A 12,986-nucleotide genomic window follows, 5' to 3' on the forward strand; every position below is an offset into this window, starting at 1 on the left:
CTTCAACAGGTTAATTTGCAATTACAGTGTAAGAGACTATATGAATAATTATCTTTTTCCAAAATGGGGAAATAGTTAATGAATTATTTTAATATGATTATAAAAGGTTTGTTTGGAAAGTAAAGTCAGTAATTTGTTAATGTAAATGTAAATCAGAGTGCACAGCTATTGGTTAGAAATGAAGAGGCTGAGGTCAACTAACAAATACTGGGTCACTCCATCTTCTTCTCCCAGCTGGAGTGTAAGAACAAATATGTTCATGAGAACCTTCAACACTGTTCAAGTCCAAATGCAGCACTCGGTAGAACAAAGGAGCATGATCAAGTTTTGTGATAAGGTGAAACCTGTTCCAAAAGTCAACATCTTTTAAAAAAAGATGCTCTGTTGAACAATGTTTTAGTGACATAAAGTCTTTTTAGAAGGCTGGAAATAAGTCAACGGCGAAGTAGTATACGCTAGTGTGTCCTCACTCCAAGAAGGCCAGGATGTGCAGATCCAAAATTAAGACAATGCTCATTGTTTCAATTTCAAAGGACAGGTCTATTATGAGTTTCTATCACCAGATGTAACTATGAATAGTGAATTTCACAGTGAAGTGATGAAGTGAATGAAACACAGGTTTAACACATCATTCAGGACATTGGACGTCCAGGCAGAGCAAGTACTTTTTGTGATTCAATGTTTATTGAATATTAAACTAGGCTATTTTCATTTATATAAATTTAATCAATGTGAGTATAAGTCATAAATATGTTAGAGAACCTATTAACCAACTTCGACTTGCCATTCTTCTTCTGTTGTGTCTAAATTGACCAGATGAAGCACCCAGACCTCGTGTAATATCATAATTTAAATGCCCATGTTATTTGTCTAATATTATAATTTGAATGTCTGTGTCATTTATTACAAAAAAATAGTGCACATGATTTGAAAAACTCAATCATGTTTAATATCAAAACAATGCCTTCCAAAAAACATATACCATATTAATAAGTCATAATTAATTGTTTTTCTATTTCAAAATTTGCTTGAAAAAAATGATTGAAAAAAATATGCTTCATTTATAAAATTAATTAAAACTAGTATACATTTTCAAGTATTTTCATATATTTCTTACCTCTAAAACAACTTTTTAGAAACTGAAAACTGCACAATTGTTTAAAACTGCACATTACCTCAAAAACGTTTAAACCTTCTAATAAAATGGTAACTTATCTTAATTATTTTCACCAAGGATTGTTAAGGTGAGTTACCTTTTTATCATATCATTTAAACAATCTAGAGACTAATAAATATGAATTTTATACCTTACCTTAACTGCTGTTCTGTACTGAGTAATATTGACTAGTCATAATGAACATAACGCACTAACGTGTCTACCACATTCAACATGCTAAAACATGTTTCAGAATTCTTGTGTGGTTAATAAATATAAAGATCTCTATATGCAAAAATAGACATACATGCAGAACATTGTTTTACTCATATGATGGTAAATTCATATATAATTAAATTATTTGTGATTTTTATACAATCACAAATAATTATATTAATTGTATTTATTACAAAACTTATTTTTCATTAATTCTACAGTTTTACAGTTGCTATCTTTTAAGTCCATCCTATGTAAATATAAAATTTTATTTTAGAACAAGACCATCATTTGTGTGACAACTTCTGTGCTTCCTTCTCTTGTTGTTGCACTGAATCCCCCTAACATTAATTACATTTGTACTAGTTGAGAGTAAATAAAACTGATTTGCAATCAATAATCTGTTTTTTAGTAGGTTATCACCATAATTTTTAATCGCTTTGTGAACTTTCTAGAGTCTCATCATTTATTATTGGTCTATTGACGGGAGTTGTTGATGCTTCAAAAGATCCATAGGTTATTTCATCCAGGAAGTATCTCCATATCTCTTTGGCTCTGTGAACCATGTTCTCGTATTCTGCTACCTCCATACTGTTCCATCCATAGTGGCCAATTAGTATGCTGAAAGGTACATTAACAAGCTGTTCGTAAGCACCGTCCTTGTGTAGTTTACGTATTAATCTGAAAATTGATTAAACCATTATTGTCATCATTTTAACAGTATGATGCTGTTAAAGTGTTTCTTGTCAAGTTTCATCAAAATTACATGGATCAAGAATGCTGGTTGTTCATTTGATTTCTGTAGGTAACTAATCTTTAGAGAGGGTGATTAAATAAAAAAAAAAAAAAAAAAACAGTCATGATGGAATTTGTGCTAAAGGGTCAATATGGAATTTGAATAAATGGAAATATATCCATTGAATTGTAATATATATTTAGATAATAAGTGGAATAATTTTGTAAAAGAATATGAAAGATTAATTTTTAAAGAATCAACCAATATTTACATAGACTATTCAAAATACAGGGAAATATAGAACTCAAATTAAAACAGTTTGAAATTATAAACCATAATACCCTTGGTTTTTGTTTTTGCTGTGGGTCATTGTCAGCAGATGTAACTATTATTGGAAAATTTCTCTTATTTTTTATAACAAAAGATTTAAAAAGTCACTGCAAAATAATTGAGTAATTTTTTTTAAAGAAATTAATGTTTTAATTGTTACAATGTTACAAAGGTGTGTTAGCACTTAACAGTTAGTTTGTGTAAATGTTAGTTAAAATCCTTAAACAATCTCTTTATTCATCTAATTATTTATGCCTGGTAAATTCTTTTTATCTCATTGATTATCTCATTAAAAAACAAGATAATCTAGTCTATAAAAGTCTTATATTAACTTGTAACATTAGAATGCCTCTGCAGCAAACTATGGAAACATTAAAGCAGTTTAACATCGTAAATTACATTTTACCTTTAAATACTGTATTTAATTGTCAAAAATTACCTTTCTGCTTTTGGCACTCCTTCCTTAACTGCATCCTCTAGGTAAAGCAGCTTGTCCAGGTAAAGGATGCCTGTTTCTAGAAGATGCCTATGAGTTGACTTGGTCGGATCCTCATATATCTTTGAGAGATTGGAGATGACCTCTTGGATGTTATCATACTCATCTTTCTCTTCCACTTCGGCCTGACAGATTGTATAAACTATCAGCACAGACAATACCACAGTCCATAGCATTCTATATGATGACAATTATGTATTCGTAGCAACTGTACCAAGTTGTCAATAATATTTGTTACATAATTCGGAGCTGCATGTCATACAGTATGTTACATTATTTGAAATATATAATTAGAATATGACCTTTTGATGTACTGAATTCCCATGGCAAAAATCATGTGATACAACTTATTTTGTTTAACTTTTAATGTTAGTATCATTTCAATATTATTTATATAGTATTAATAATTTATTTTCTATTGTTTGGTGGTTTTAATGTCGTTTATAACAGATTAATATATACTCATTAGTAAATAATCTAAACCTATATGAGTTCAATTTTGTTGTTATCGAACATTGATTATGCAACTCAATAAAGTCTGTATCAATAATAAAACATTCAAGAAAACCTGTCTTATGTTGTTTATTGGTTATAATAAATCCACTTAACATTGAATAACACTGAATTATCTGAGTTACTAATCTTGATTTTCACTAAAATCTTTAATGAAATTGACAGTTTTAACTTGAATAAAACATTATGTATTAAAAAAGATCAGAAAATGATAGCAAATCAGATAGACTGAAGTTTCCATGACCCAAAACATATTTTAAAATCAGTTATCTTAAAATACTAGCATGAAATGCTAAAATATTATTGTAACAGTTTTACATAATTATAGCAATCTTTAGTGTAGACTCTGTCCCAGAAATGTCTATAGATCCTTATCTGAATCTTAAGCTATATGTTGACAAAGGTTCGGTTTTAAAAACTGTGCACTCCTTCAGTTAGGATTTCTAGTTTCATTTTGTACTTTAAAATTGGGATTTCAAGGATCAAAGCATACAATTTACAACTATTCATGACAGCATTTCATTGTTATCTAGATTTCTACTTGCGACATGATTATAAACATTCAGTGTTTACAATCCTTTTGGCTAATATTTTTCATCTGTAAAATGTTACCTGAAGAACAAAATATGAACTGGTAAGAAATAATCACTGAAGCAGACAAGAATATAGTTTTACATATATATGATTTGTTTTAAATTGAAAACCCAATTAAAAAAAATTGATCATTGGTGTTTATAGATTTAATTTCATTAAAACTGTTGGGAAAAGGCAATATATTTAAAACTGCTAAACCAATTGTTTTAGCTAACAATATCCTGAGAGCATTCTTTTAATACTGATAGTTCTAAAAAAATTATTTGCTTGGACTTAAAAATGTTAAAACCTATTTAGTTTGTATAGTGTACAGCAGGGGTGCCCAACCTTTTTTACCCAAGGGCCACATTGTAAAGCCTTTATGGCCAGGTGGGCCAACATCCAAGGGGATTTGGAACCCCAAACAAAATGTATTGTCCGGAGTTTGTTCCAGAAATCTTGTGCAAAATATGAGTTTTAAGGTTATTTGGCCCTTGTTTCCTGATTATTATAATTTCTTATTATTTATTAGTTGTTAGGTAAAGCTTTATAATATATTATGTTTTTATGTTCTTTTAGTAGAAATAAATATAAACTCAGACTTTTGAATGTTTGCTCTAATTCTGAGGGAACAATAAAAAAGTCTCCAATAAATTGAATGCATTGATTTTAATTAATCCTACCAGGATACTAGGACATACAAATTACCACCATAAATGACAAAAAGTAAGGTTATTTTGTTTTACATATTTTAAAATCAAAATACCAGTATTGACAAAAAGTTCAATGAGATCCTTGGAATTGCTTAGTGCTGAGAATATTTTTCCTTTTAGGCTCAAACTTAGTGGTCCCAATCGTTAATAAAGATTTTAAATGTTCATCTGTAAGGGATGACCGAAATTTTGATTTGATAAAGTTCATCTTGGAAAATGCCTGCTCACATACATAAGTCGAACCGAACAACGAAACCATGGTTCGAGCAAACTTCTTTATGTTCTTGAAATCTTCTTCCGGCAAAGCACTATAGAAAGACAACAGATGCCTCTTTTAAGGCATTCTTGATAATTTTCCCTGTGCGTTTCATTTGTTGTTAGGTCAATAATTTCAAGTTGAAGGGATGGAGGCACAGTATCTATATCACACTTGAATGGATTTTGAAACATTTTGATTCTACCACACTCTTTGTCAAAATCTTCAAATCTTTTGTTAAACTGCTGACTCAATTGGCTGACGACCTTAGCAGTGAACTCAGAAGGGAACGGCACACTAGCTTCAGATACAAAATTTTGACATGTTTCAAAGTGGTCTAAATTCTTATTACTTAGCTGCTTCTCAAAGAGGGCCAGTTTTTTTCTAAAAGCATTTACGTGATGGTTTGCATCGGTAACAAGAGAATTAGATCCCTGTAGTTTTAAGTTTAAACAGTTGATATGCACTGTGATGTCAAGTAAAAATGCTAACTTCCACAACCAAACCGGATTAGAAAGTACTGGCTCTTGACGACCTTGTTCTATCATAAAAATATCTATTGCTTCATGAAGTTAAAAAAAAGTTGTAAAACTTTACCCCTACTAAGCCATCGGACCTCACAATGGTAGGGCACGTCTGGGTAGTTACTGTCTATTTCTGAACTGGCGGTGTTTTTGGGAGGACGACCGTATGTAGTTTACTGTTTTCACAACAATTTCCATCACTTCTGATATTTCCAAATTTTTTCCACACAAAGCCTGCTGATGGATGATACAATGTAGTATGATGGGTTTCTCTCCACTAGTGCCTTCCACTGCTTTGTATACGTTTCCAACTACACCTGTTTTGGTACCACTCATGTTTTTACCTCCATCTGTAGTCACTCCTTTTAATTTTGTAAAATCAAGTCCGAGACCTAAAATAGTTTCCTTAATTTTAGAAAATATTTCCACACCAGTTACAGTAGTTTTCATTGAATGATCTCCAGCCAGTTCTTCGGTAATTTGAAATTCACTATTTACACCTCTTACAAACAGTAGAATCTGAGCTGCATCAGAGTTATCCGTGGATTCATCCAAAGCAATTGAAAAACATTCAAACTTTTCACAGGCTAACATTAATTGGTTGTAGACGTCTTTGCTGATATCTTCGGTTCGGCGAGTCATGGTGTTACAAGACAGACTAATAGAGCCTACCAAAGAAAGTTTGTCAAGACAAAGCTCTTCAACAGCTTTCAAAATACAACTTTTGACTATTTCACCATCACTAAAAGGTTTACCTTCCTTAGCTAAAATGTGAGCAATTTTGTAGCTTGCTCTTACAACAGACTCATTTTCATCATTACGTTTAGTAAATATATTTCTCTGTGATGGCAAAGATGCTTTCATAGCATCTACTTTTTCTATTCTAAGTTTACCTGAAAGCTGAGCATATTTACTTTGTCCGTGTTTCGTGTCAAAATGCCTTCTGATGTTGTACTCCTTTAACACCGCTATTCGTTACAAATAAGGCACAAGGCACTGTTTCTGTTATTCACAACAAAATATTGCTCACTCCACTTCTCATTAAAAATACGACACTCATTGTCATTCTTCCTCTTTTTGGTACTACACATTGCGATATAATGTTTTTAAATAATTCACACTATTATTAAAATTCAACTGCTGCAGAATTCAACACGTAAAGACTGACACCACAAACACTCTTGTCTGCATAGAGACACACGGGTAGTAGCACTAGGATTGCAGGGTTGGGGTGGGGAGGTAGTGGAAATAAACAAGTCACGTGGCGAGTGGTGACCTTGAGTTGGGTAGGGATTACGTTGCCACACCGCGCGCTGCGCCGTGCTTTATGCGCGCTCTATTCGCCAGCCGGCAGCCACCACCGTAGTCAGTGAAATCTGTCAGCAACTACTTTACTTCTTTCAACACTCATACTCCACCAAATGAATACGGCTCGTTCTACGTGAAATCGGCTGGACTGCTTGGTTCTCAATATTTGTATTTATTTAATATTTAAAATGCTTGTAAACAAATTTATTGTTTTGGCAACAAGGCAGGCCACATAAAACTGACTCGCAGCCCTGGTGTACAGCATTAAGAGGCAAGCATTTAAATGAAAAAATAAGCCTCATATAATATGGTTTATTTATATGAATCTCACTGGCTACCAGGATTGGTCTGTGATAGTCTCAATATTATACTATACTACCATACTATTAAATATGAAAATTAATTTTAAACTAGAAAAAATATTTGTATGGTTTATAGGACAAACTTATAAAATTAAATAAATGTCTATGATTGAATCCAGCTGTAATACAATTCAATGAGCTCAAATAAAGTTTCGTAATCTTTCTTGCAATTTGCTCACTTGAGAATGTAAAAGTAACAGAAAAATACTTTAATGACATTAAGAATTAGTAGATTTTTTGCTACATCACTTTTGGCACATTTGATGTGTATTTTTTGTGGTTTTCCTACCTTTAACATTCTTTGCCTTTCCTTTTAATATTATTAGTTCAAATATGATTTATTGGCTGAATGTTTGAGAAGTCTTTCATTCACTCAAAGGGCTTGTTGAAAAACTTTTCTGTCTATCCACATAATATCTCTAGAACAAACTAATCCTTAGACTTGAAGTTTTGTACGAAGCTTGTTTCTATGTAAGTAACATCAAGTTCAATGATGGTGTGTGTCACTCCATGGGATTTGGCTGGGCATTAGCAAGCATTTTTACATTGGTCTTATGGGTAACCGAAATGGAAATGAAAAAAATCACTGAATAAATAAACTTTGTAGAATCATGACATTTTAACATGAGACTTAATAACATATGTAGCCTTAAGAAACAACTTGAAATTTTGCATGTAACCTCAGCAAAGTCATTTGTTATGTGACACATGGCATGGTGTACTCCTACCATAGATTACAATAAGACCAATAGATAGGACATCGGGTGCTCGCAGGTGAAGCCACTGCGGTGCGGCTAATACTCAACAATATGGCGGCGCAGGCGTGAGTCACCCTACTGAGGAGCGTCGCCTTGCACCCCCGCTCTTCACTTCGCCCTTGTCGAGCTTACTGTAGTGACCTGATACACTCCGCTTACTGACCATTTTGTACTTCTTATAAAGGCAATAGCTAAGAAATATTTTAAGTTGAGACTACACCATTTTTCAAAGAAATTCAATGAATCAATACACAAAACCAAACTTAGAAATTATCTCTTGAAAACAGTAACGTTCATGTGGCAATAATTGGTTCATTGAATTTTAAACTGTTCAAGTTTTTCAATTGTATTGTAGTTTTTGTCTTTTGTTTTGTTTGTCATCATGGTTGGAAATGGTCACCTAAAAACAAATCTATTTCTATATTTTCTTCCTTTTTAACGCAATTTTAATTGAAAAAGATCAATAAACTAACATTTATAATATATGACTTAAAACTTCTTCCTCTTCACAACTGAGTATTACAGATTAGTTACAATTAACTGAGTTGTAAAGTTGAAACTATATTTTATTGTACATTTAAGTAATTTTCCATACTTTATTATAATTAATCTATAAATCTTACTTATTGCCTTACTAATTGTATAATAAAATAATGTTTACAGACTTAACAAAATATTTTATTAAACCTTTATACATTTTGTTATAATATGTAAACATAAACTTTAGATATTGCGTTTTGGGATATTTTTAGCTGAAGGGTTATAAGGTTTAAAGTCATGTTTCCCTCATCTAATAATTTACCCGCATATACAAACTTTGCTCATATTATAGTATATATGCAAACAATAAATAGCAAATAAACTCTTAGTTGTACTTGTCTAGAGTATTGACTCAGATTGAATTCCTTCATTAATTATATAACTTATGTGATTTTATTTGAAGTAATTACTGTAAACAAGTACAAATAAAGCATGTTCTACTCACTTTTTATAATATGCTATAATGTACGATACGAGGAAACAGATGCCCCGGCATGGACCGCACGGAGCGTTGAGCTCCAAACGGTCGCGGCACTCGTAAATTAACGTCTCACAAACAATAACTTTCTGGCCAAACCATAAGAGCTAATTAAAAAAGAAAATATGTTCTGAAAACTTCATCTATTCAACAACATTTTCCACCGTTTTTAAACTTGCCTGACCAAAAAACGGCAAAAGTAGCAGCCGACTAACTTTTTTATGTCAAGTTTTAAAATGTAAACATAATTCTCGACTTTATTTAATTATTTAAATTGCAAAACTAAATTTTTTGAACATTTGAATGATACCACAGGCATCCATAGCTTATGGAATTCACTCATACCAAGTTTCAAAGTATTTTCTTTATTCTAAGTAGGGTAGATCACGAGTTGATTGAAATGGGAGAACTGAATTTTTACACTAATCGGAGCGTAGTTTTGAGTTTCTATCCCACGAGAACATGGCGGACCTGGCTTCACCTGCCCCAATGTTGGCAAGATAGGCATAGCCCATCTATTTGGTCTTATTGTAATCTACGACTCCTACCTTGCTTATCCATTAAATTAAAACATCCATTATTTTAAAAACCTTCATTACTGCAGTTTACTTAAGCCTAATGTTACTGAGCTCTACACATCAGATATAGCACTGCTCGGTAGTCAAAGTGTTAATACCATTATTTAAAAATTTCAAACAACTGAAATTTCTTTGTTACTTACTCTTTTTGAGCGATCTTCATTCTTGTCATTTTTTGGCCTGATGACAGGAGTTGTTGATGCTTCAAAAGATCCATAAGTTATCTCATCCAGGAAATATCTCCATATCTCCTTGGCTCTGTGAACTATGTTCTCATATTCTGCGACCTCCATACTGTTCCATCCATAATGATTGATCAGAATCTTGAAGGGCACACTCTTCAGTTGGTCATAAGCCCCGTCTTTGTGCAACTTTCGGATCAACCTAGGACAGTTCTTGATACATTTGTAATTGTTGTTGCAGTATAACGCCAAGATATCTTCTAGTGAAGTGTAGGTCAATGAAAGACAGTCCACATCAATAGAGTTTTGTTAGTATCTAAGATTTATTTATTCCAATAAAGACCAGTTATCTGGCAAATTAAAAGGAAGAGTGTGCAGTTTATAATAAGGGGGTAGTATGGATATGTGATGGCTCATAATATATGATGTTTTTATATGGTATATGGTAGAATAAAATTACTTTCACCTTACAGAACAATTTTCAAGGTATTAAATTGAACGGAAAATATTGTATCTCCTCTAAATTATCTGAAAATTTGAATATTAAATGTTTGTGTATTTTCAATAGTTTCTAGATTGTGCTAGCTTAAGAGAAGTTGCTCAGTGTATAATGCTTAATCTTGGTGTCTGCAATGTTCCTGAAATTTTCAGAAACTGTGATGAAAAGTAATAATACAGGTAGTATTTAATTTTCAATATTTGAAATATTAATTTTAGAATTACCTTTCTGCTTTTGGCACTCCTTCCTTAACTGCATCCTCTAGGTAAAGCAGCTTGTCCAGGTAAAGGATGCCTGTTTCTAGAAGATGCCTATGAGTTGACTTGGTCGGATCCTCATATATCTTTGAGAGATTGGAGATGACCTCTTGGATGTTATCATACTCATCTTTCTCTTCCACTTCGGCCTGACAGATTGTATAAACTATCAGCACAGACAATACCACAGTCCATAGCATTCTATGTGACAACAATCTGTTGGTAGCAGTTTGTCAGTAGTATAGTGTTATATAACTAGGAGTTGCATGTTTCACAGAACAGTATGTTTCTACATTTGGAATACATGAGTAGACTCTGGCCATAAAATCTTTCTTTTCAAGACAGTTAGATAACATCATGAATCTATAATGAAATAAAGGTTTATAAATTCTATGTTGTATAAAACATTGTGCTATAGTGATTAAAATTTATTAATACATAGTATAGTACTGTAACAGGACTTAAAAATGTTTGCCTGAATTAAACAAATTTGTTTTTTTCATCAGTACTGCTGTAACATAAAACTATCAGTAAAGAGCTTTAATAAAAAATTCATGTTTAATACTTTGTCTTCCAAGTGACACAATGTTCAGAAAATTAGTATTGCGGTGTATGCCATAAGCTGCTGCTTTAACTTGTGGTAGTGAAAGTGCTAAGGCTCTTAGCTTTGGTGCAGAAGTATTAAAACCTAAAACTCAGTATGTGAATAGTTTTATAAGCAATATTAACCATAAATGAACCAGTTCTAAGAAAGTACATTTAATTTCTTTTACTTTGAGAAGAATATGAGCTAACATACATAAAAATAAAGCTACTCCTGAAGGAATTTCAACGTAAATATTTCCTATACTCCAATTTCAGATCTGTGTTAAGTTGCAAAAACTGTATTAAAAAGTTACTGACTGAAATAAATTTTAAAACTTGTATCATAAACACTTAATTAAAAGCAAAAATTTATATTTATGAACACTCAACTAAAATTTGCAACAGCAAAATTTGTTGCAAATACAACTTTTTGTGTTTTTATTCATTTAAGTGTACTGCATAACATAAATATTGAATTGAAGAAATCTCTTATTGTAAAACAACTTAAACAGTAGTTTTATACCAGATACTCACATTTATTAAACAATTGTGGGTATGAATTAATCTCATATTTATAGAACAAAGTATTATCCATGCAAGTACTACACATTCCCAACATAACGTAAATGCATCAATACGTTTTTTGTGTTGTTAGATTATGACCGTGTGAGATCTGCCATTTACTATGCGCCAATCAGATGACTCATATCAGTAAGATCCATTCACCACACAAATATTACAGAAATATGAAATACTTGGCAATATTCATGCTTTTTCCTCTGATACAAAGCTCAGTCAGTCAGTACACATATGGTAAACTATTAGAGCTAGCTGATAATATAACAGCTGTCTACGAAAAAGCTTTGCCAAATGTTGATGATGAACTCAATTTGCTTAAGTTTGCAGCATTGTACATGGATCAGCTAATGGACCTGGAGGATGCTCTTGACGATGGTGAAGTAACAGCGGAGTGGATGACAAGAGAGTTGCTGAGATATAGGAATCACAGGATTTGGGAAAACATACCTTTTGAAAAATTTATGAAGTTTTTTGACTGGGGAGAAGAAGAAGAAAAAGAATACAATCGTATTGTTTATACAAGTAAAGATTTATGTGAAAACTTGAAAGGAGTACTAAAAAAGAAAAAGAAATCTAAAAGTTGTGCAACAGACAAACTTAACTTGTAAAATATATTTTTAGGGTTGTATTTAAATACTTACTGTAATAAATTCTTTATCCTGTTGCCAACTACACTAAATGAATAATTGACAGGATAAATAGTCAAATAATTCAGCACACATTTATCTTTTGGTCTAGTAAGAAGTACAGCATTTGTCATAGGCTATTATTGAGAATTACAGGCTACTACATTATCTTGTATTGTTTATATGTAGATAAGTATTTGATTAATTTTTCAGTTATTTCAGTAGTGTTGGTGTAAAATGCATAGTTTTGTATGTTGGTGGTATCTAGTAGTCATATGTAGATGAATTTTATGTATAAGAGTTTAGAACACTTAATTTCCCAATTTCCCTATGGTTTGTTACTGGCCAAATAAACATTTAGTTGCAGCCGTTGTAATATACAGTATAAAAATGCACTCATCAACAGGTTAAAAAAGCATATTATTTATTACAGCATGATTATTTCTCCATAACATTAATATCCATATCTATTTAAGTGGATGTTTTACTTTCTTATTTTAGTGACAAGGAACACACATTTTATTATTTTAATACTGAAAGGTTTGATAAATTGCACACAAAATATGTAGTTTCTATATTGTAAAATTAGTTATTCCATTTTAAGCACTTAACAGTAAATAATTAAACTAAATTATTAAATTAAACTTAAAAAACTATTAAATTTTTCAAATAACTGGTCCTAACATTGCACATTTCTGAACAAATTAAAGTTTTTGGTTAG

At 31.7% G+C, this 12,986-nt stretch overlaps 1 protein-coding gene across 2 annotated transcripts; it reads right to left on the reverse strand.

Moving 5' to 3' along the window:
• Positions 1-1,454: 1,454 nt before the first annotated feature.
• On the reverse strand, positions 1,455-11,732 carry LOC124366350. 2 transcript variants are annotated; one of them, XM_046822854.1, is made up of 5 exons: positions 11,595-11,732; positions 10,443-10,624; positions 9,681-9,921; positions 2,878-3,059; positions 1,455-2,053 (listed from the first exon to the last, which is right to left on the reverse strand). In XM_046822854.1, exons 1-5 carry the CDS (start codon positions 11,628-11,630, stop codon positions 1,804-1,806), a joined length of 891 nt encoding a protein of 296 aa, XP_046678810.1. In that variant the 5' UTR covers positions 11,631-11,732; the 3' UTR covers positions 1,455-1,803. The 2 variants fall into 2 exon arrangements, with proteins under 2 accessions (XP_046678810.1, XP_046678801.1); XM_046822845.1 differs by having other exon boundaries at positions 10,443-10,838; positions 11,595-11,731.
• Between the last annotated feature and the right edge of the window lie 1,254 nt (positions 11,733-12,986).

The sequence above is a fragment of the Homalodisca vitripennis genome, chromosome 1, assembly GCF_021130785.1.
Source record: "Homalodisca vitripennis isolate AUS2020 chromosome 1, UT_GWSS_2.1, whole genome shotgun sequence".
NCBI lineage: Eukaryota > Metazoa > Arthropoda > Insecta > Hemiptera > Cicadellidae > Homalodisca > Homalodisca vitripennis.

Excerpts from the sequence above, each read along its gene's own strand:
- LOC124366350 (XM_046822845.1), bottom strand. The coding sequence starts at position 10,675 with ATGCTATGGACTGTGGTATTGTCTGTGCTGATAGTTTATACAATCTGT. Across the intron at positions 3,060-9,680 it reads ATGAAGATCGCTCAAAAAGA|GCCGAAGTGGAAGAGAAAGA; the intron begins GTAAGTAACAAA and ends ACAATCTGTCAG. Across the intron at positions 2,054-2,877 it reads GGAGTGCCAAAAGCAGAAAG|ATTAATACGTAAACTACACA; the intron begins GTAATTTTTGAC and ends ATCAATTTTCAG.